This window comes from Tachysurus fulvidraco, chromosome 4, assembly GCF_022655615.1.
Source record: "Tachysurus fulvidraco isolate hzauxx_2018 chromosome 4, HZAU_PFXX_2.0, whole genome shotgun sequence".
Lineage (NCBI taxonomy): Eukaryota > Metazoa > Chordata > Actinopteri > Siluriformes > Bagridae > Tachysurus > Tachysurus fulvidraco.
In genome coordinates this window covers 6,275,573-6,298,048 of record NC_062521.1, presented here as the reverse complement: position 1 = coordinate 6,298,048, position 22,476 = coordinate 6,275,573, and the positions used below count along the sequence as shown (strand labels likewise).

Genomic DNA, 22,476 nt, shown 5'->3' with positions numbered 1-22,476 from the left:
AAACAACAACGTTGGTTAAAGACAACACAATGAGTATTACTGCAGTGGGGCGAGAAATTTTGCTGTTTGCTGTGAAGTAAGAACAAGTAGCATTATAAACTCATGCTCTGCTATGTTTACAGCATACTCAGTTCACTCGGTTCAAAAAAAACAAACAAACAAAAAAAAAACACCACCTTACCCAGGGATGAGTTTAAAATGTTAGTGTGAACATACTGTATATTTGAAACCTTTCACACAGTGTCATGCTCAGTGAGCTGTAACATGTTAGCCATGCATTGAGGAAAGCATGTCGCTCATGTAGTAGCATGATGAATGACTTCATCTCTCTCACCTGTTCAGCAGCGGGTGTCTGGTTCACGCTCATCTGCGAGAGCTCACTATGGGCTTGATGGAGGAGTTTTAGCTGTTCTTTTGCTTCACACTTTTCCTTTTCAGACATCCTAATAAATAAGAAAATGCAATCGTTCATAATTCTTAAAACTTTCTGATTTAAACAATAAATCAGATTTTTTTTTTGTGAAAGAAATAAAGGAACATACTTGTCACTGTGCTTGTTCAGCATCAGCTGTGTACTTCTAATAGCTTCTGTAACTTGTTCCTTCTTAGATAAAACTTCTTCCACAGGAATCTGATATAATGAGTTAAACATTAACATTAGTTCATTAACAGCTTTTTTGCAAGGTCCATAGCTTGTCTGTCTAAATGAATGAATGAATGAATGAATGAATGAATGAATGAATAAATAAATAAATAAATAAATAAATAAGCAAGATAAAGAATTCTAATTATAAACTCTAAATGCATGCATTTTGTTTGTGTAAAAATGGATTCTGTGTGTATACAAATTGCTCTATAATGCTGGACTACAGCATGGGTTTGATTGAACATTCATTTGCTTGAACAAATCTATGCCTCTTGTTCAGTGTAATCACATTATAGGGGACACTTTTTGTTTATTTAAATGAGTGTTTGTATGGTGTGGGGCTTATGAGCACTCCTTTCCATGTACTGTATATGCCTTTTAGAACTAAGTATAGAAACAGGGAGAGAAAGGACAAATAGGCCCATATACATGTCTCGTGTCCACTCATGAAGCAAAATGGCTTAAATGGCTAAGGCTTCTGTAATCCATTGCCATTAAAACTTGAAAACTATTGGAGGAAACCTTTTCTATTCTGGCCATTTGGAAAAGACATAAAATGATGGTCATCTGGGTGACGTTTAAATGCATGTTAAAAAAAAATCTATGCATGTGTAATAAATGTGGAGTGTATTTAGTGTAAGGACGAAAGATCCCTTCATGCAGAAAATATATCTGTGTAACTTTTGTACTTAAGTAAAATTACTTGTGCATGTGTTTTTTGAATTCGAATCATCTGCAATGTTTATGATGAATGTGATTGTGTACTTTGTGTGCTTGTGAACATATTGTCATCATATCATGACAGAAGAGACATGTAATTCATTTAAAATCTAAAAGTAATGCAAACAGATATACACAATTCATTTCTTTATTCCAAGTAATGTACATACATAAAAATAAACAGTAAAGTGTTGGATGTGACTCGCTGGAAGTTATTTAAACAAAAAAAAAATTATTTGGGGGGTGAAAACATTGCAGAAAGTGATTTACCTGAGACTTATTACAGCTCTCTGTGCTGCCTTTGTCATCTTTTACAGCCTTTCCGTTTTTGTTCACATCAGACATCCAGTTTAATAACTTGCTAACTTTATCACCGTGCTCTTTTCTCTCCTCTTCGACCGATTTCTGAAGTTTGTGGAAAAAGACGTTGTGAAATGAATTACAAAAGCAGGAAACTTCAACTAGTTGCTGTTATGTTGCGGATGAGAAAATATCTCTCCATGCCATCGTGTTTCTTACTTGAAAGAAAAAGAGTAATTAAATACATAAAATAAAAATCTAAATATTTATTTTGTTAGATGGATGTTTGTGAGTTTGTGCTCGGTGGTTGCATACAAATAGCTGTGGAAAATATAAGATAAACAAATATACACATATTTTATAAGGGAAAAAAAAAAAACCTCGGTTCTGAAACATAGATACATATGTATACTGTACATATACACCAAACGTTCTGTGACTCATAAACCCATTACATTCTGGTTACATTACTTGCCAACACCTAGTCATTTGTAATGAATCTAACATGCTAACAAGAATCTGAAGCTAATAGCTACCAATATCCATTTGCTTAAAGCCAGTGGTTATTCACTTTCATTTGTAGTTAACAACAATTGCACAATTCTGCTTCTATTTTGGCTCAAATATCTAGAAATTCTGCTTTAGAAGTGACGATATGTCCAAATGTATTGGAAAGACGATGTGGCCCCAACATTATGGGGCTTTGTAGCTTCAAGCAGCAGGAGTCCAGTGTGGCTGTCAAAGACACCTTTCTCCAGAGCTTCTTTAAAAGAAATTTTCCTCTTTGTTTTTGGACAGGTGATATTTTTGACCAGTGAGTGATCATCTTTCACGTGTGCAGCTGTTGCCTTGTCTATAAGACCGTTGTTGAGTCCCTCCTCCAAAGAGACCCTGTTATGGGTTTCTGGGTCTATCAGGCCTCCAGTTGCAAGCTGATATTCAAGACATCGGAGTCCAATGTCTTTAGGAAACAGGTTCTCGCGCATTGCCTGACCTACTGTCAGTGTCTTTCCAGTTTGGGGATGGATGATGCCATAGTAGGCTTGCTCATATTGGTGCAGAGGTCGAGCAAAATTTTCATCCAGAAGTCCATGTTGGACAGCATCTGCGATCTGAAATCTGTCACCTGATGAAGGGTCACAGATGCCTCCAGTGCAGGCTTGAGCTTCAAGGAGTTTCAGTGCAGTGAGCCTATCCAGAAGGTTTTGTTGAAATCCTTTGACAACAGAGAGTCTTTTCTTGAAAGTTATATCCCAGAGCCCTGCAATGGGGCTGTGCTTATTCTTTATCACAACCTTTCTAGAAATCAGAAGGTCAGCGAGCTCACAGATGCTCATTTGACCATTACGGTAGCTCTGAAGTTCACTTGATTGAAGGATATTTAGACTGAGAGCATTTTCAATGCAAAACTGTCTACCACTCTTTAGATCAGTTATAGTATGCAAAAGTTTTCCACTTGAGTCAATCACTGTCATCTCTTGCCATTCGCTCTCCTGTTGCGAGAGGAACAGGTAGATTCTTTTATCGATGAGATTAGCCTTGTAAGCTTCATATGTCGAAATCTCTGCACCAGTGGAACTGTTAATGACTGACACTCTGTGAGTGCTCGCTGGGGTAGAAATATGATCATTTCCAAAGGGTAGAAGATAAACGCCACCATTGACATCATATACACACAATTTAAGGAGTTCATTATAGTATGCTCTCTGTCCTGTTTCTGGGTTGTGGAAACTCTTTGGGTTAGTGATGGGATCGAACAGAGTTTGGAGGGTGGCTTGATTTATGAGTCCCTGTTCAATGGCACTATCTGGTGGAACCCGCATGCCAATCAATGGATGAATCAGCCCTCCAGTTGCAATTTGTGCTTCAAGTATACCCTTCCCTCTATGTCTGTCTAAAATTCGTTCCTCCATAGCCTGAAAGACAGAGAGTAGTTTTCCACCGTGAGGATAACCATTGACTGCTTTTTCAGCGTCTGTTAATCTTTCCCTAAACTCCCCACCAATAATGCCTTTATCAATAGCCTCTGAAACACTGTAGCTTTCACCAGTGATTGGATTAATAATGGCTCCTGTGGCAGCCTGTGCTTCCAAAAACTCAATAGCATACGTCTTCGCCATAACACCGGACATTGCTGCGTCCATAAAAGAAACCTTTTTCTTACCAGATTCAATATAAATCCCAGCAATTGAAACAGGTTTACCAGTGAACTGGGCTAGTGATGCTTGAACCTCTTCCATTGTTATCAATCCAGTTTTTAACTTCAGTGCAATTTCCTCAGTAATTATTTTGGTTTTAATCAACTTTTTAATACTGACCCGACCCCTCAGTCCTTGAAGCTTTGGCAAACTTGACTCACTCGATTTGCTTATCTTTGAGGGATCAGATTCACCGTCAAACAACTCAGTGGAGATAATATTAAATGTTACAGACTGATTTTTCCCAGACTTGCTTTTGTCTGACAATGAGCTTTTCAGGGATGTAAATGTCTGTTCAGTAAGATTGCTTTGGTTGTTATCGGAGAGAGTTGAATGTTGGTCCTGTCTAGATGAACTTGAAATAGAGTTTTCAGTTATCCTTAGTTCCTGGGATGTTTTATCCAAGGGTATCATTTTGTCTTGTTTCACAATTTTCAGTTCTTCCAATACTTTATCCTTCTTCAAAGTAGCTATCTAAAAGCAAGAGATTAACTGACAGTTAGTAAATATTTTTTTTTCAGGCAAATGTATGAAAAACAGAAAATCTACATAAAATCGCAGTAGCTAATTTAAAAACATTAACACATTCTTATTAATATTTACCTCTGAAGTCACTTTCATTTTCTTAAGTTCCTCCTCCAGATTTTGTTTGGCCTCTTCATAGGAAGACAATATTTTCTGCGTCAACATCAACTCCGTCTTCAGCTTTGCAAGCTCACCGTCTTTGGCGCACTGATGATTGACTTGATTCACACTTTCGGACTCTTTCAGACGTTTAATCTCCGAGGTGTATGTCACTTCAAGCTTTAGGTTCTTCTCCTGTAAAGATTTCACTTCTTTTAGGTATGATGCAATTTGGTCCTTTGAGGATTTTGCTTCATTTTCTGACATCATTAATTTTTGTTTAGTCTCTGTCAACATCTGCTTCAGTCTCGCTGTTTCTTCAGAGTTCTCTTTGCGGATATTGTCCAGTTGTGTGATGCTGGATTTCACTCTGATTTTCTCGGTTTCTAATTCGGTAATCTTAGATTTTGCTTTAAGCAGTTCAAGGTCTAAAGCTCCTTTTTGTTTCCTGGATTGTTCCAGTTGAGAAGACGTGCTGTCAAGTTGTTTTTGAGCTTCCTGTTTGGCTTTAAGGGCATTTAAATGCAATGTTTTCAGCTTCTCAATCTCCTGCAAGAGTTGCTGGTTGTCTCGTTCAATGGTTTCAGCACTATGCAAGTGTTCCTTTGATTTTCTGTCACATTCTAGTTTCATTCGTGACTCCTGCAAAGCCAGTTTTTGCTCCATCTCACTCTGAACCAACTGTAACTGTGTCTCATAGCCTTTCTTTTGTAACTCAAGTTTCCCTTTCAGGTCCTCAAGCATTCTCTTACAATTCTCCAACTGATCCTCTAACATTTGAGATCTCAATTTGGCAGCTGCTGTTTCCTTCTGCTTTTGCATCAGATCTTCTTGAGTGTGGTCCAACTTAATTTTTAGCTGTGAAATTTCAGCTGTCAGAGTTGTGATTTTTTCTTCTGCAATACCTCTCTCTTTAAGAAGGTTAGAACATTCCTGTTGTAGGTTAGCTGTATGTTTGTCAGAATTAGAGTTAATCTCTCTAATGACCAGCCTATTCTTCTGAAGGTCCGTCTCCAACTCTTTGATTTTTGACTGATTCATCTTCCCCTCTTGAGTCACTCTGAGCAACTCATCTTTTGTTTTTTTGAGAGTTAAATTAAGTCCATCAAATTCAGTCTTCAAAGCTTGTAACTTCTGGTCAGCAGCTTGCTTTTCCCGCTGAAGACTAGAGATATCCAGTTTAAGATTGACTGCGGCCTTTTCGGAGGTGCCGGTCATTCGGTTTATGTTCTGTCTGCATCGTACAAGTTCATTCTCAAGCTCTCTCAACTTTGCAATGTTCTTCTTAGACTCTGATGACTCCTTCTGTGCTTCATTCTTAGCCTTCTGTAATGCCATGTTCAAGTTATTTATCTCCACTTTATGCTCCTGGACCTTTTGATTGGCTAGATTCTTCTCCACCGATATGGTGGTCAGCTCTGATTTCAGATTTCTAATATCGGTTTCATAATCTGTTATTGTTTCATTGAGGGTTTTGACTTTCTGCTGAAACTCTGATGTTTTTTTCACCTCCTCATTGTAGTCTCGCAGTTTTAACTGAAGCTCATGGGATGTCTGGGTTTTTTTAAGAAGTTCTTCTTCAATTATTTTCAGCTGAGATTTTGCACTCTCTGCTTGTGATTTAAATATGCTAATTTGCTGATCTTTGCTGCCAATGTCCATATTAACTTTATCGAGTTCAGCATTCAGATTCTTTGCTAAGCGTTCATTGTCCAACATGGTTCTTCTTAGTTCCTCTACTTTCTTTGTAAGTTGGTTCACTTGTAAGTCACTTTTCTGAAGTTCTAGTTCAAGGTTTTTGACTTTTAGCTGCAAATCCTTTTCCATTCTTGTCTTAATGCTTAGTTCTTCTTTTGCTTTCTGCAGTTGCTCATTGAGGCTCTCAGACTCATTTTTCACAGTTTTTATCTTTTGCTCAAAATGTGATTTTTCTTGCTGGAATGACTCGATACTTACCGTCAGATGCCTGATTTCACCTTCTAACAACTGATTTATTCTGTTCATCTCATTCACCTTAAATTTCATCTGTTCTCCTTCAGCCTGTTTGGAGGCAAGCTCTTCTTCTAGACTTCTCTGTTTCTGACAATTCTCTTGCTCATTAGTGCTCCACTGGAGAAGCTTTCCTTGACTGATCTTAAGTTGTTCCTTTAATCCATCAGCCTCGGTTTTATGAAATAGCACTCTGTGCTCTAGTGAAGATTTTTCTCGCTGAAGTGATTTGACTTGTTCTTGAAATATATAGACAGATTTCCTAAGTTCAGAGGCTTCCTGCCTCAATTCGTCTGATTTCTTTCTGATGCTGTTTCTATCTGACTCCATTTCCACCTGAAGCTTCATCAGCCTAGTATTTGCATCATCAAGAAGCTCCTTGAAGCGCTGTGCTTTTTCATCAGCCATATTCTTCTGCATAAGCATTGAGTTCAGCTCAGACTTCAATGACTTGATCTCAGTTTCAGCTTTCATTTTGCCCATTGCAAGTTCATCCACTTTGAACTGTAGGGCCTCTGCTTCAGGTGCAGAGATGGAGGAGGTGGATTTCTGTACAACTTCCTTCCGTGATTCACCATGCACTAGTCTGGATTCAGACTTTTGGACCAGATCTATTTCCATGGTCCTAACCTGATTCAAGAGATTTGCTTCAGCACCCTCCTTGGCTTTCAGCTCCTTCTCCAATGAACGCCTGTGCTCCTCCAGATCTTGGACATCATTGTCCTTGCGTCGCAAGTGATCTTCCAGTTTCCTACGGGCCATAGTGCTGTCTTCTATGTTCTTCCGCAGCATGCGAAGACTCTCCTCCAAAGACTGTTGTCTGGCATCTGTCTGTTGAATATACTGACGCGAATTTTTAAGCTCTTGTTCAATGGCAGTTCTGGATCTTATAGCACCCTCCAGCTCAACTCTGTATTGTTGTGCTTCATACTCTGCCTTAGATTTTTGTACATTCAATTCATCAATACATTTTTTTTGCATCTCTAATTCCCCTCCCAGGATGTCCAGCTGCTGTTGTCTGTCGGACAAGGAAGCCTCTAATTCCAGTACCTGCCGTCTGAGCCTGGAGATCTCCTCATCACGTGCCACTTTCTGCAGCTCCATACTATCCAAGCAGCTCCTATACTCAGCTTTGTCCATACATGTCTTCTTCTGAAATTAAAGGTAAAATTACCTTCCAGTCCTTGGCTAGGGAAGGAAAAGGAGGCTCTGGCAAACTTCTGGAAACTTACCAAACCAAGCATGAAAATGCCCCTCCACCTTCAACAATACAAAATGTTTAATATTTTGTATCTAAAAGCAGCTTTTAAATGTAAAGATAGTGCAAAAAGGAGCTGTTTGCCTTATTGTGCCTGTAAAGAAATAACACTTAAGAGCGCCAACTGGGACAAAAAGCCTTCATAGAGCTCTCAGAATACTGAAAGGTGTGTGCAGAATGACAGGAAGTGTACCCAAAAGCAAGTAAACGGATATCAAAAGCTACTGTTGCAGAACAGAGAGACCATACTGTCCAATGTCCACATTTGAAGCAACACCGTAACAAGCACTTCGTTATATTCAAGATTACACTTGAATATAATCTGCAAAGCACCCAAAGATGTATCCATATGCAAGCAACTGAACTTGTGGCAATTTCAATTACAAAAATCCTCCATGTGAATAATGACAACAACAACAACAAAAAAACATGATCATATGAAAATCCTACCTCGTCTTCCTCTGCCCTTTTCAGAGTTTCACTTGCAAACTTCACATATTGTGTCATAAGAGTGACCAGTGCTGTGTAGCGAGTGCGGAGGTCCATAAACTGAGAATTAAAAGAAAGCAAATGCATAGCTTGAGTAAACATTGCACGCCTGATATTTGTTTTCCTATTTAATACGTATTGTTAAATAATTTTCTCATGAATTGTTTTCTAGCTTACATCCTGCTGGATGGTATCTGATGAGCTCTGTATCCTCCTCCTCTTCACTGGAGACTTGTGCTGAGAGTCCACCATGGCCCTGTAGGTCATCAACTGAAGCTCATAATCCTGGAAGCAGAAAAGAACATCATGCACCGTCAGTGTTTCTGTGTCTCAATTATTTCCTTTCCTCATGGTTCACAACAAGATGAGGTGGAAAGCCAGTCTCACTTTCACTCCAACCGAATACTGCTCTGAGTACTTCTGACATTCATCCATCTTGCTCTGCTTGTGTTCAATTTCCGCAACAAGCACCTAAATGACAGAAATATCACAGTCTGACTAGATGAAAAAAAAAACTTGTGTAATGACACTTTACTTATGGAAAATGGTCATTTCTTTAGAACTCAAAAGGGTAGATTTCTTACCTTCTGTTGGTTTAATAACTCCGCCAAAGCTTTGCTGTCCTCTGGCTGGTTCTCTTGAGTTTTCAGCTGATTCGCCTCCATCTCTTTGGTCCACTCATCAAGGTTACTGTATGCATCCTTATAGTATTTCAGAGACTTACTCATGCCTTCCAGATCTCGAAGTCTGACAAATGTTTGCAGATTTAAATACATCATACATTTCCTTCAAACAAATCAGGTGGCAATATTACTGAAAGAAGATTGATTTATTTATTAGCCTGACTGACCTGTTTTCAATCTGAGAGTGAACATTCCGCCATCTCTCTACAAGCTGCTCAGCCTTCTCCTTGTGCCAATCTAGGTCAAAGTCTCTCTCGTTATGGGTTTTGAACATACGGTCACTGATAGCCCTAGCTTTCTGTAATTCATCCTCCAGGTCATGGAATACATCTCTTCTTTCATCGATCTCAGACCTCCATTGCTGAAAATATCCATTTTGGATAATAAGCTAAAAGGAAGCTATAAATAAACACAGCAAATATGCAAAGACATCTGTTTAGACTACCTACCTTGAGAGTGCTCATAACTGCATCAATAGACCTGGTGTCACCATTGACTGCATCTTCCTCACATAGTTTGCCCTCATACAGCTTGACCAGCGCCTCAGCACCCTGGCTGTGTTTCACCACCAAATTCACTGTCTTCAATCTGAGACACATCAGCAATTTAGAAAAACAGTGAGTCTAAAAGTGTTCATGATGATTTGATTAGGGCAAATTCTACTTCCAATCACATCATTTGAGGACACACTCACTTTTCCAAGTAAATGGAACACATGGAATAGACCTGAGCCATGCTCTGAGTGAGCACATTGAGTTCAGAGGAAAGTGTTGGCACTGAAGGAGAGTTTGCAGCCTGTCTGAGGAATGCCTCACATTTCTCCTTTAGCACCACAAGATCCTCGCTCAACCGGTCTAATTCTGCCTTCTTCCTCTGTGGGTATAAAAAGTCAGGAGATCAATTTTGATGATGCTTGCATGATTGCAAGTATTACAGTAAACCCTGATGAGAAGAAAAGTACCTCTTGATCAGCGATGCGCTGCATGATGGCCTTCGAGTCATCTCGTTCTAGAGGGGAGCGGATCTGCCGAATCAGTTGCTCCTCATGGGCTTCAACGCGCATGCGAAAGTTGCGCACCTCAGATATGAAGACGTTGTACACCGATTCCTCATGTTCCTCTGTTGACCACAGAAAGAAGATCCAGTAAAAGGGGTAATATTCAAAACGACCCATGAAAAAAATCATACAGTGTATTAAATGTTATTGTTTCCTGTAAACATTTATGAAACCGATGCATTATGGAACGTCATAGACTTAACAGGATAGTTCAAAGCTGGTTAAAGAATTCCACAGGATTTTCATTTTCTACCCAAGAGGTTTGAAGGGGCACAATGATGACCTTACCTCTCTCTGCAGACTTGAGCAATTCCTCATAGGATTCTTTTGAAGCCAGCACCTCTCTCTCTAGCTGAGTGCAGTCTGCCATTGTGAAGACCTCTGATTCCTCGCTGTCCTCCAGGAACTCCTCAAAGTGAGACTGCAGGCTGCTCAGGACCTGCTGGTGCTCGCCGGGCAACATTGTCTTAATCTAAGTAGAAGAGATTATGGCAAGTTAATTCTGGCTACCGCAAAGATTAAAAATGATAGCTGTAGGCAAACCTGCACCAACAGGCTTTGATTAGATTTAATAAATCTACCCTGCCTAATAGTGCTGAAGTAGGTTAAGAGCTTGGCATGCATTTGATCTTTATCTTTATGTGATATTTATGTTTTCCACTTATTTGTACTTATATGTCACTGGATAATTAAGATTTTTATGCAGAGTATATAATAAAAAAAAAACCTTACAGAGGCAACAGTGCTTTTGCGGATGTTGCGGATATCCATCATCAGATAATGCCAGGAAACCACACTCTTCATGTTCACATGAGAGCGGTGCCACAGGGCGAGAACTTTCTGATATAGCTGCTCAATCCTGATCAAAGAGGATAAAATGCAAGATCATGAAATGCAGGAAACCTGTTCACTTTAAAAAGACACTTGAGGTTACAGGGAGAACAGAGCATTGTGTTGCCTGTACAAGGAATGTAAACTGATACTGTGGTTAAAGAGGAGTGGTGCAGGAACACTGACTGTTTTGGAGAGATGGAAAGAATTAATAATACATGAAGTGCTCACCTGCTAGCCATGTCTGCTGCCTCCTTGTTGGGTGGAGGCACAGTAAAGCAGACGGAAGGCACCATGGCCTCATTCCCTGAAGGGCTGATTACCTTCCATTTAGCTCGGTGAGAGTTATTAGCCAGCACACACTCATCGTCTTTGTAGATAGTAATCTGAAATGAAAAACGCAACTTAGAAAATAAAGACATAGGACTTAGAAACATAAGGACATGTTTCTGAAGGAATTTACCTCAATCTGACGGTAATCACAGATGGACTTGACAGGTAGGGAAGTTCGGACAGGGTTCTCTGGATTGCGGGGCTTTAGTTGAACAATCGACTTGGACCTTCCTACCAAACCAGCCACAGTGCTGCGGTACTGAAGGAGCTGCTCTTTCTCATCCTGCAGTGACAACATATCAGACTGGAACATTACTGACGATAACTCATGATACATTATATAGTGTTGTGCTAGCCATAGATTACTAACCATAGACTCCTGAATGAGATCCTCCAGTCTATGCAGACTGCTAGTACGGTCACACCCATATTTCCTTGTAATTGAATCCTGCAGGCTTTTAAGGTAATCCAAAGACTCTTTGGCATCACTGAAAAACTGTTAGGGGAACAAAAGCTTGATCAGACAAAGCACAATTAGATAAAAATTAATAAATAAAATAAAAAAGGTAAACCTACCTCAATGTAAGTAGCATTCTCTTTCAGGTGCTGCTCCACACAGTAGCAGAGCTGCAGGATCCAGCTCCACTGTGTCTGCATGGCAGCCTTATATGCCTAAGAATTCCCAGCAAATGAGACAAATCTATTAATAATGTAAGACTGCGTCCAGTTTGTAAATTAATTTTTGCTATCAGAAAAAGCGAAGTGATCACAATACACTTGTGTTTACACAATTTTGCGTTACCTCAATAGTAAGCCTAGCTGGATGGTTTTGTTGTAAAAGGATGTCAGCTTGGTCCTGCACTGACTTTATCACTCCTTCCTTCTCATCCAGCTCTCTCATCAGTTCCTGTGGTGGTATAGAGTGAGGCAAATTAATTAACATTTTTGATTTATAGCACAATAGTCAAGTAAGGCTTGGATGAAGTTGTGTACAAATTCAATTTGGAAGCATACGAACCAAATGAAAATGACTGAGGCTAACACAATAAGCAGAGAAAAGAAAAAAGAAGAGAAGTAAACAGTGTTTTGGCAAAGATGGGTGAACTCACAGCATGGTAGTCCTTTTTCCTGGAGATATTGCTGTTGCGTTCACTCCAGTCAAAGGCTACCTCCTCTTCTTCTTTCTCATTAAGCCAAATTAACTCTTGGGTGGCATGCGACACAAAGTTATGTAGGCTGTCCAGGTATTTCTGTCTCTCTTTAGCAGAGTTCTGAAGACAAAGATCATGTAATATTAATGGTAAACTAATTCTTAAGAGCCCGAAGAATTTAAAATCAAAATCTATGGTATTTATTTTTTGGTATTATACTCAGTAGTAAAATGTATTCAAGGAAGTTTTTATTCCATCATACACACCAGTAGCCTCCCATACTGGCTTTCTAAAAGGTTCAGCTTGTCTGAGTAACTCTGCTTCAGTGGGTGGGTCATCTGCATCTAAAAAGTCAGACAGGCTATTTACATTCCGATGCATTTGTACATCAGCATAACAGCACAAAATAATCTAAACCTACCTCACTCATTTGTGCTTCCTTAATGCTCATCTGGAAGTCTTCAATGGCTTTGTGAACATTTCTGTGATTTTCTAAATGCAAATCAACACTCGGTAGATCAGATCCCCATTCGCCTTGATCGAGTTGTCCCTTAAAAGCATGAAAAAATATTTTATTTCCATCAACACCAGTTATTACAAAGACTTAAAAACAAACCTAAAAAAAAAATCCCCAAAGAACACTCACCTGCATCTCTTCCACCCAATAAAGCAAGTCCTGGACAAACTTCATATTGACCTCTTCCTCAGACAAGCTGGGGTCAACTAATGAAGCTTTGAGCATCGGCTTGCGAATTTGCATGTGTTTCATGTGCTGGAGGATCCCTGGCTCCATGGACCCTCCAACCCTCAGGGTCGGCTGCAAGCCAGGTATTAGTGCCGGGGTCAATGCTGGGGTCAGGCCTGGGGTCATGGCTGGGGTAAAGCTGGTGGAGACGGCAGAGCCTGGTGTGAGGGCAGGACTTAGACCCATGTTCAAGTTTTGAGAGAAGCCGGAGTTCAAACTTTGCGTGATGCCGGAGATCATCATCTTGGTCTGTTCCGTGCTCAGACTGCGTCCCTGGCTGTACACCGAGGAGCATTCTGTTCTGAGGGTCAGCAAGTGATCTCGAAGCTTGGATACTCTATAACAAAACCCAGTTCAGACTTTTTATACACATATTTCTAAAGATTTCCAATTGACACATTAAATAATGCAATAAATTACAGCTGTGCATTTTCACAATAGACTCAAGAACTATGCCATGGTTTCTCACCTCTGAACAAGCTGATCTGCCAAGTAGAACTTCCCATCCAGTAAAATCTGAATGTCAACCACTTGCTGCCTCAACAAATTCTCACACTCCAGCAGGTATCCTGCAATTTCAGGCTCATTCTGCAATTGGATCCCAGACTCTAACCTTTTTATATCCTGGAGAAAGGATTAGAGTAAACTGAAGTTAACTTCCCATGCACAGATAGACTTCAAGGATGTTCTGAAGTTCTGATCTGTCCCAATACTCACAGATTGCAGAGATGCTCGTGCTAAGACTAATTTGTCTTCTCCAGCCACACAGTCTCGCTTAACTCTGTCTGCGATTTGCTGCAGCATTTCAAGTCTACGATAATAAACATAACAGAAGACATTTAGCCTCATGCAAAGCCAAAATATCAACGGTAGGCCTATATAGAACCCAAGAGCGCAGACGTACACCTCACCTTCCCCCGTACACTGAGTGGTTGTTGAGATAGAACGGAGTGCTGGAGAAAGGCTCTTGTGCTCCAGTTAACAAATTCTCAGCCGAACCGAGACTAGTCAGAGTGCTGTTGCTCACAGATGACCCCCCACTACTGCGGTAAACCAAGTTGCTATTCATGATAGCCAGGCCACCCAAAGGGAAAAGTGTCTACCACACCTCCATCCGAGACATAATCCTCATAGTGCAAGCCTTCTGCTGGCACAGGGCTCTATTCACTGCTACTTATAAGCTCACATGCTGGAGCAGAAAAGCCAGCCCCCAATCATATTTCCCTCTGGTGAAAAACACCTAACATTCTTCTCAGACAGAAGAGTCGCTACAAGTTCAGACATTTATAGTTTGTTTCAAAGAGCGTGGAATGTAATACCAATGGCGACACACCCACCTATTCCACCCATCTTCCGCAATAGGCTTATTTAGCTGTTTGTATAGGACAGCAGATATATAATTACAAAGCTTAGTGTCCATATAAATATCAACAATGGTGGTCCTGAACAAGACCTAACACAGTGCTGCCTTTAAATATGACTCAGACTTTCTCTGATGTGAGTCTTAGAACTACAAAACACTATCCCTGTAAACAAACCCATCCCAGCTTGTTTGAAAACAGAGCTGTAGCAGCAAGCTAATTACTGTACCTGAGGGCACTGATTTAAAATTGGAAGAAGAAAGCAATAAAAGAAATCAAAGGCCAGATCCTTAACCCCATGTTATATTTAACTAGCACAAATACAGCAAAGCATTCCCATGTTCCCATATATCACCATTACATTATGTGGGGGTTTTTTTCCCCACTCAACCAAAACAAATATTCTCATGAAACTAGCTCAGATCTTCTCAGTGAATTTCCCAATTAGATAATACTAAAAGATAATACTACATTTTCTAAACAAACTTAAATTTGAACCTCATTATCTTATGCCTTTGTCTAAAGAGGTCTGAAGAGACTTTGCCATCAGTAAGCTCTAGTGATATAGAAAATAGTAAAGAGTCATACCTGTCCACCTCAGGCCTTAGGCTCTTCTCTCTCTCAAGCATGGCCACGATCAACTTGCCCCATTCCTTCTCCACATCGTTGGGGTGGTAACCCTCCGGCAAATGAATGCGACCAAACTCGATCCACACCTGTATCATTAAAAGGCACATCTTCTAGATCTTCCCCATATATCTTAATCCTATTCAATCCCACAAATAAATGAATGAATGAATAAATAAATAATGTATATAGAATGTTTTGAAGCATACCTCTAACATTTTATAAAGATGCTTGATTTTGGTCTTTTCATTCTCCTTTAGTGGGATTTCATTCTCCTTGAAGTGCAGATACTGCAAATAAAGTGCCTGAAAAAAAAAAATCAAAACAAGAAGAAAAAAAATCTCAGCAGCAGTATGGTTTACAACAGCTTTTTAAAGAAAATCTGTGTTCTTATTAAAGAAATCTAAAAAAAAAAAAAACACTTTTAGCCGATATTCACACAAGTGCAGCAGAGCGCTTATCAACTCCGCACCTGTGTGAGCAGAGGCAGAGCTGTAGTGATATTTAGTCAGGCAATAACACTCATTAGCAACAGAGGGACGCTACATATTCTCAGAGTAAGCTGGCACTATGCCCCAGGCTTTGTACAGCGTCTTTTGGGAGCCAGCTACACTGCAAATCTCGCCACAAAAAGTGTAGGTACATAGTAAAACATCTAATCGTTCTTTTCTTATACAATCTGCATGCTTCTTAGCATCCTTTAGTCACCCTTAGAGTACAGATCACAAAGATGCCTGCTATGGATAATCATAATTATATCATAATTATCTACGGCTAATTTATCTTCTTCAGCTATGCAGTCTCTGTTTGTCGATTTGTTGCAGGATATGTGATGCCTTACCTTAAGTTCCACAGGGTTACACGGAAAGTTTCGGTCTGACATGACAGTCACGTTATGTTTGATCCACTGGCTGAGGTAATTGACCATATTCTGATATTCCACCCATTTAACATCAACGTCCTGCAAGGAAAAAATTGTTTGAGATTTTTCTTTGACTTGAATTCATTTATTTTTAGTTCTTACAGTAGAAACCGCTATAAAGTTCTAGTTTCACTATGAGGTTCTGTCACAAATGGATTCCAAAAACGAAATATTGTCTCAAAGCTACCTAACCAAAAGCACTGTTAATACAACATACTAACTAAAATAACAGTAAGGGTCATCAGATGTCCAGGTGCATTGATTGAGGAAAAAGCATAGGCATTTCTATTATTTATGTTACATTGATGGATATAAATCTTGCTGCTGTCTACTTACATTTGCACTGATGCCCTCCACACCCTCTGGTACTTTAGGGAAGACATCGTATAATGTTGACACGTAAGTAATGACTGACTTCTCATCTGGAGTTGGGATGTCCACATCTGTTGAATATGAGAGAGAAGTTAGAGCATGAGCTGCATCATAACATTTCTGATGACAGACAAAATGGCACTCAGATACTCTGAATGAAAGCCTAATTGGTACTTGATGGGTAATTTTACATCATGAAAATAAATAATACAGCACAAGTTTAACAATCAGCTGACTTTTAAAGCTTGCAGGCTTACAGGAATCACGACATGATATAAAGACTTTAATAGACACCTGTGTCTATGAGACTTACCCTCTGGATCCAGCAGCCGGGCCACACCCAGCTGCTCAGCCACAATGAATGCCTGCTCCAGGTTTGTTCTGCTACTCTGTGTTGATACTTTGCTCATATCCACCAGGTCAGGCCTGACAAGAAAGAAATGCTTCTGATTAGCTGGATGCTGGAACTAGCTAAATTACTACGGTCATGATTATAATGTTATCCGTCACAAATGCCTTCTCTCAGCACACGGTGAGCACTGTTTGTGTTTGCTTGTTTGTTCTCCATGTGCTTTTATTTTGGCTCAAGTCCTGTCTCCACCCCTGTCTTTTCACTGTATAGTTGCTCTATTGTGGTCATCTGTTCTGTGTTCAAACGCTTATTTTGTTGTCTTAGTAGTTTCATGAACTCAAAAACAGAGGTTTTCCTGTTACGTGTGTTTTCTGTTTTTCTGACACGTGCTAGTAGTCCCAGATTTTCACCGATGACTTTGCCTGCTTCTGTTTAGACTGATACTAGGGACATTGAAGATGATTTTCCCTTAAATAAAGCCCATGCTGAGTTTACAGCCCTTAAATGTTTTGGTCATTGCACAGGTAGCTTTTTTCACGTTTAATGTTTTTATTTAGAAGAATGCTCAGTATTCTACTAAGTAAAGCTCAAAGCTATGTTTAAATGCTTTTTAATAAATCCATCAGTGTTGTAATGTAACGAAGTACAAATACTTCGTTACTGTACTTAAGTAGAAATTTCACGTATCTGTACTTTACTTTCACTTTTACTCCACTACATTTCCTAGATAAGATGTATACTTTTACTCCGTTATATGTCCAATAAGCATCTTTTCCAAGGAGCGAATCACTGCTCCTAGAGTGTCACTGCACGTCCGCACGCTCTACGGAGAAGCACAGACACGCGCAGCGTGCACGTGCAGTCAGAGCTGGAGGCATTTATCTATAACGACGGCAACCAAAAGCAGTGAAAAGTCACTATTCTTATTACCAGAGTTGATAGGACAACCAAAATATTAATGCAATATCAATACTAAATAAAAATAACATTTATTGATTTGGTCTTTGTCTTGTGAGTATTTTTTTTTTATTAATGACTGCATTCGTTGGACACACTGTTTGTAGAGAATGCACACATACATGAACTGATTTGATTCAAGACTGGCATCATTACATCATGCATAAAATTTTGGTGTCCACTTTTGCCATTTAATAATACCATAACTTTTGGCTTACTATGTAGTCATATAATATATAATATAAATCACTTCTTGTTTTAAATTCTCACTGAGGGCTAAAACCCCTAAAGATGAAACCCTAGAACAGCCCCTGCTCTTATGCCTACCGAAAATTACTGAAATTTTACTTTTACTTCAAATACTTAAGTACATTAAATATCAGAAAATTACTTTTGATACTTAAGTACAGTAAATATCAGATACTTTAAGACATTTACTTGAGTAATATTCTAAAAGGTGACTTTCACTTCTACCAAAGTCTTTTTCTAGTACGATACTTCTACTTTTACTTAAGTATTGCTTTATAGTACTTTATACAACACTGAAATCCATGAAACACCAGTATTAAACCCCTTTACTGGGACACACGCACTGGGAACCATGTGACTATCTAAAGTAACACAAGTAGCACATGATGAGAGAACGTTATGATGAGAGAAAGTTATATTTAGCCAGAGAAATGAGTGTCTAGGTCTTCCAAATAACGAATCAGTGTTCCATGTAAGAACATGAACATTTGTCCAGATACATATATTAAGTGAGTTGCTGTGTAATACTTTTTATTTCAGAATTGTTTGGGGCATTTTTCATATTCAAATAAGATAAAAATCACTTACGCAGGGCATGTTAATTACCTGTACTTGTGAATGATGGCATTGAACAGCCTTCCGTCCTTCCAAGAAGTAGTGAAGTTATCACAACGGACCCCTACGTAGCCCTCGGTCATCTGCTGGGACCAGAGCAGAAGCCTCTCTTTTGCGGTCATGTCTTCGGACTCTCCGGAAACATGGATGTCCGAAATCTATGGTAGAATTTATATATAAAAATTATTCCACCATAAAAGATTTTGTTCACATTTGTATCTCAAGTGTCTGCGTGAATTTCTCTAGGCAAAGGGGGAGAGTTTAAGCTCACAGAACTGCTACATAGTGGATTAATGTTTTAAAAAGTTCACCTAGTCTAACTCGGTACAACCCGAGGCTGCTATCGAATCCAAATTTCATTTTTGCATCTTGCATCCGTTTTTAGTCAAATGAACCTTTATGCACATTCCACCATAAAATGTGATAAAGAAATGATGTAAATCTGTCAAACACAAAATCTGCCAAAAGACAAAAACTAAATGATTTACTTTTTTTAGTTACTTAGTTTAGTTTTTTAGTCTCTTTTAAGCTCCTGCTTGGCTCTTGCTGATGGATACATGCTCACAGGGGATCATAAAACGGCAAATAAATGTCACTTATTCCCAAGTCAATTTAATTTCTAGTTTAACACCCAGCTAAAGCAGAAAGATAGTATACAGAATGCACCCTGCTATGTTCACTTTTTCAGTATATCTTGCTAAATATTGCTAAGTCCTGTTCTTCACATTGGAGAAAACGGAACACACCCTGAAAAAGTGCAAATAATGTGTTTCCTGTTTCCCACACATACATCAGCACAGACGGTTTAATTTCAGAACAGAAACATTGCTCATTTCACTCCTTTCCAGATGTGTATAGAAATACAATTCTAGGGAAATTAAAATAATCAGAATAATCCCATTTAACCTATTCTGTTTAAATCAATCTCTTGGTTCAGAGCAAAGCTCGAATTTAGTACACACCCTGTATGCTTCAGGACATTACATACGCACACATTATAAATCATATAATGACAATATGGCAATATTATGCTTGCTGTGAAATTTCACTATTTTTCACATGGACCATCCACTTCATCCGGTTCAGAGGGACATCAGCTCTACTCTGAGACTCTCTTAGAACGCTGAGCTTCTCACTGCATCACAGAAATAAGCTCTGTAACTCTGTGGAAGAACTTCCTTTTGCCACAATACTGCTCACAGGCTATGACAACACACTCAGTAAAACTATTTCTGGGGGGTTTTTTGGGTTTGAGTTTGACAACTAAGTTGAATGGTTTCGACCCTGAGAACATAGACACAACTATTTCAAAGACTGCACAAAGTAATAAAGAAATCCCATACCCATGTAATTCCTTTATAAATGCTATGGCTTTCTCCAAATCCACAAAACACATGTTGACTGGATTAGCATATTCCCATGACCCCACACAAAGCTGTGCAAATAAAGAGCTGGTCCACCTTTCCAGAGCCTGGAGTAAAACCCACATTGTGCCTCTTTAATCCTAGGTTCAAATATCTATTAACCAAACAACCCAAACCTGTGCCTTCAACATATCAGGCCAGGTCTCATGCACTCCTGCAGATTACTGCTTCTCTTTCCTCTATGGAACCTTATTTTGGTAAGTTCCTTGACCGAGACCTATACCTAGTAGCCACCTCCAACTACAGCTGGTACTAGGAACAAAGACCATTTAGAAGTGATACTTCCGTCTCTCAACAAATTATGTGCTTGAAGCGCCCAAGCAGACCTGACGGCATGACAAATTTAACACACCACCTGATCAATGGACAGATTTGTCCTTACTAGACTGCCCAAAAAATATGGGCTCAGATCTGATTATATGATCAAAATATGATTGTTGCCTTGGTGTTATGAAAAGTATTACACTTGTGTACATGTTGCGTTTAAACAAAAAGCCTCTTTTATTGACACAATAAGTCATAAACATTTTAAATTTGGGAGTCTGCTCCTCACCAAATATTCTCCTCCAAGTATTTCCCAACAGTAGCGGTGAAATCCCTCAGATGAACTAGGGATCCTGCATATAGTGCAGATGCAATTTCATTTAATAAAGGGGGAAATAAAAGAAAAATCTTAGAACCTTGTCCCTGCTGTCAAACCTGGATGTGTAAACATTCTGATCTGGGACTGTTTAAAGGAAGCGTACAGGAAGACTTCATGAGAACCTCTTGGCCTCAGGCACAACACTTAAAATGGGTTGTGGATGGGTCTTCCAGCATGACAATGGCCCAAAACATACGGCCAAGGCAACAAAGGAGTGGCTCAAGAACATGAACATTAATATTCTGCAGTGGCCTAGCCAGACCTTAATCCTATAGAAAATCTGTGGAAGGAGCTGAACCTTCGAGTTGCCAAGCAAAAGCCTTCAGGATTTGGAGAGTATCTGTAAAGAGGAGTAGACCAAAATCACTCCTGAGATGGGCACAAACCTGATGACCAACTACAAGAAACACGTTACCTCCGCACTTACCAACAAGGGTTTCTCCACCAAGAACTATGTCACAAATACGTATTTCACTCAATAAAATACAAATTAATAACCCTCATTTAATTTTTTTTTGTTGATATTCCGTCTCTGTCTGTTAAAATAAACCTACCAGAAAAAATGATTTACCGTTCATTTCTTCGTAAGGGGTAAAATTATAAAGTATGTAAATGCATGAACTGAAGGGTTAATACAGAGTATAACACAAAACACTAAAAACCCCAAATGCTGCAGGCAAAAAAAAGCATATTCTTTGTATAGTATAATGCCAAGGGGTTGAATTCAATTAGCCAGAATTTAAAATACCATAAGACAAATTATACATATAAACAAGATGTTTCACTACATATAAATGTCTTTCAAGTTTTCTAACAGTAATCTCACTACAAACTACATAGAAAAATATACTCATTTTTTTTTACCTCACACTCATTATGAAAAGGAGATTTATTTTGGATGGTGTCCAGAGAATATTGGGAAAAAGGTCCTCCAGAGGACGTGTAGGCCCTCTTCCTCTGCACTTGGATGTCACATATAATCCTTGACAGCCCTCGTACGTCTTCCCACTGATAATCCACACTGCCTTTACGGGAGCCATGTCCCCTCAATGTACGAAGCAAATGCTCCACAGCTCCAAAACTCGCTGCCCTCCTCAACTGCCTTTGCAGTAGCTTCTTTTCCAGGAGTCTGTTCTTTGGTGCAATAAATCTGGAGCCCTTGGTAAACTTGTGGAGGTTTTCCTCTATAGTGACCTGGCTTCTGTCTCGTTCAGACTGATGAACACCAGGTCTTCTGCCAGCTAGGACAACTGGAACTTCTCCAACATAAACACCCTGGTCTATAAAATCACAAATCTTTTCATTCTTCTCACTTTCACTCTGGTTCTTCACGGTCTCTTCAGGTTGAAATTCGACAGACTTTCTGCTCTTTCTTCTCTGGAAATACCGGCGTCCTTTGAGCTCCTTGGATGCGGGGCTGAACGGCGCTTTAGAAGGGTCAACATAACATTCGTCTTTATGGCCCCTCACACATCCACAAACATTTCCCATTCCTGACTGACACTTGCTTTCTTCAAACACAAATAACAGAAAATCTGACAAGCTTAAGGTTCCCCTTATCCTGGCAAAATACAGCCATTTTCTTCTCTTCTATCTGCAATACAAACAGGCTTGTAAGCAGTCACCCTGAGCAATATCGTCTGGTAAGTTTATTTCCATGCCCCATGAGAACTCTGTTAACACGTTACAGAGCTCACGTACCTTCTCTCGATTCGTTGAGCTGTCTCGGCTCAGTGCCGACACACCAGAGTCCGCTATGACCTTTGAAACTGTTCCCTTTGCCCTGCTGTCTCAAAACAAATACCATAAAGGGAATGTAGCCTGGAGAAAAATCACATTTCACAGGCCACTAACTCCCACTCAGTCAGTGCTGAGATCATTCCACTTCCTGTCAAGTGCACATAAGAGCTTGAGATTAAGTTTTCCCTGG

At 39.5% G+C, this 22,476-nt stretch overlaps 1 protein-coding gene across 32 annotated transcripts in view; it reads right to left on the bottom strand.

Annotated features, from left to right (window-relative positions):
* Positions 1-22,476, bottom strand: part of dst (dystonin) — a 114,896-nt gene that overhangs the window by 50,902 nt on the left and 41,518 nt on the right. For 19 of the 32 annotated variants that reach the window (XM_047811989.1, XM_047811997.1, XM_047811992.1 and 16 more), the window contains 31 exons: positions 18,471-18,637; positions 16,620-16,732; positions 16,271-16,377; positions 15,854-15,973; positions 15,222-15,317; positions 14,974-15,101; positions 13,742-13,835; positions 13,494-13,648; positions 12,926-13,361; positions 12,701-12,829; positions 12,546-12,623; positions 12,238-12,399; positions 11,931-12,035; positions 11,705-11,800; positions 11,499-11,624; positions 11,259-11,411; positions 11,027-11,181; positions 10,697-10,823; positions 10,253-10,436; positions 9,869-10,026; positions 9,602-9,780; positions 9,357-9,495; positions 9,075-9,268; positions 8,809-8,971; positions 8,612-8,695; positions 8,402-8,509; positions 8,186-8,284; positions 7,528-7,629; positions 1,637-1,771; positions 543-631; positions 335-443 (listed from right to left, as the gene is read on the bottom strand). In XM_047811989.1, the coding sequence (XP_047667945.1) occupies positions 335-443; positions 543-631; positions 1,637-1,771; positions 7,528-7,629; positions 8,186-8,284; positions 8,402-8,509; positions 8,612-8,695; positions 8,809-8,971; positions 9,075-9,268; positions 9,357-9,495; positions 9,602-9,780; positions 9,869-10,026; positions 10,253-10,436; positions 10,697-10,823; positions 11,027-11,181; positions 11,259-11,411; positions 11,499-11,624; positions 11,705-11,800; positions 11,931-12,035; positions 12,238-12,399; positions 12,546-12,623; positions 12,701-12,829; positions 12,926-13,361; positions 13,494-13,648; positions 13,742-13,835; positions 14,974-15,101; positions 15,222-15,317; positions 15,854-15,973; positions 16,271-16,377; positions 16,620-16,732; positions 18,471-18,637 (4,290 nt within the window). Of the gene's footprint in view, positions 1-334; positions 444-542; positions 632-1,636; positions 1,772-7,527; positions 7,630-8,185; positions 8,285-8,401; positions 8,510-8,611; positions 8,696-8,808; positions 8,972-9,074; positions 9,269-9,356; positions 9,496-9,601; positions 9,781-9,868; positions 10,027-10,252; positions 10,437-10,696; positions 10,824-11,026; positions 11,182-11,258; positions 11,412-11,498; positions 11,625-11,704; positions 11,801-11,930; positions 12,036-12,237; positions 12,400-12,545; positions 12,624-12,700; positions 12,830-12,925; positions 13,362-13,493; positions 13,649-13,741; positions 13,836-13,935; positions 14,174-14,973; positions 15,102-15,221; positions 15,318-15,853; positions 15,974-16,270; positions 16,378-16,619; positions 16,733-18,470; positions 18,638-21,410; positions 22,259-22,476 lie in introns of those variants that run through there. The other 13 variants (XM_047811993.1, XM_047812015.1, XM_047812018.1 and 10 more) reach the window with 3 other exon arrangements.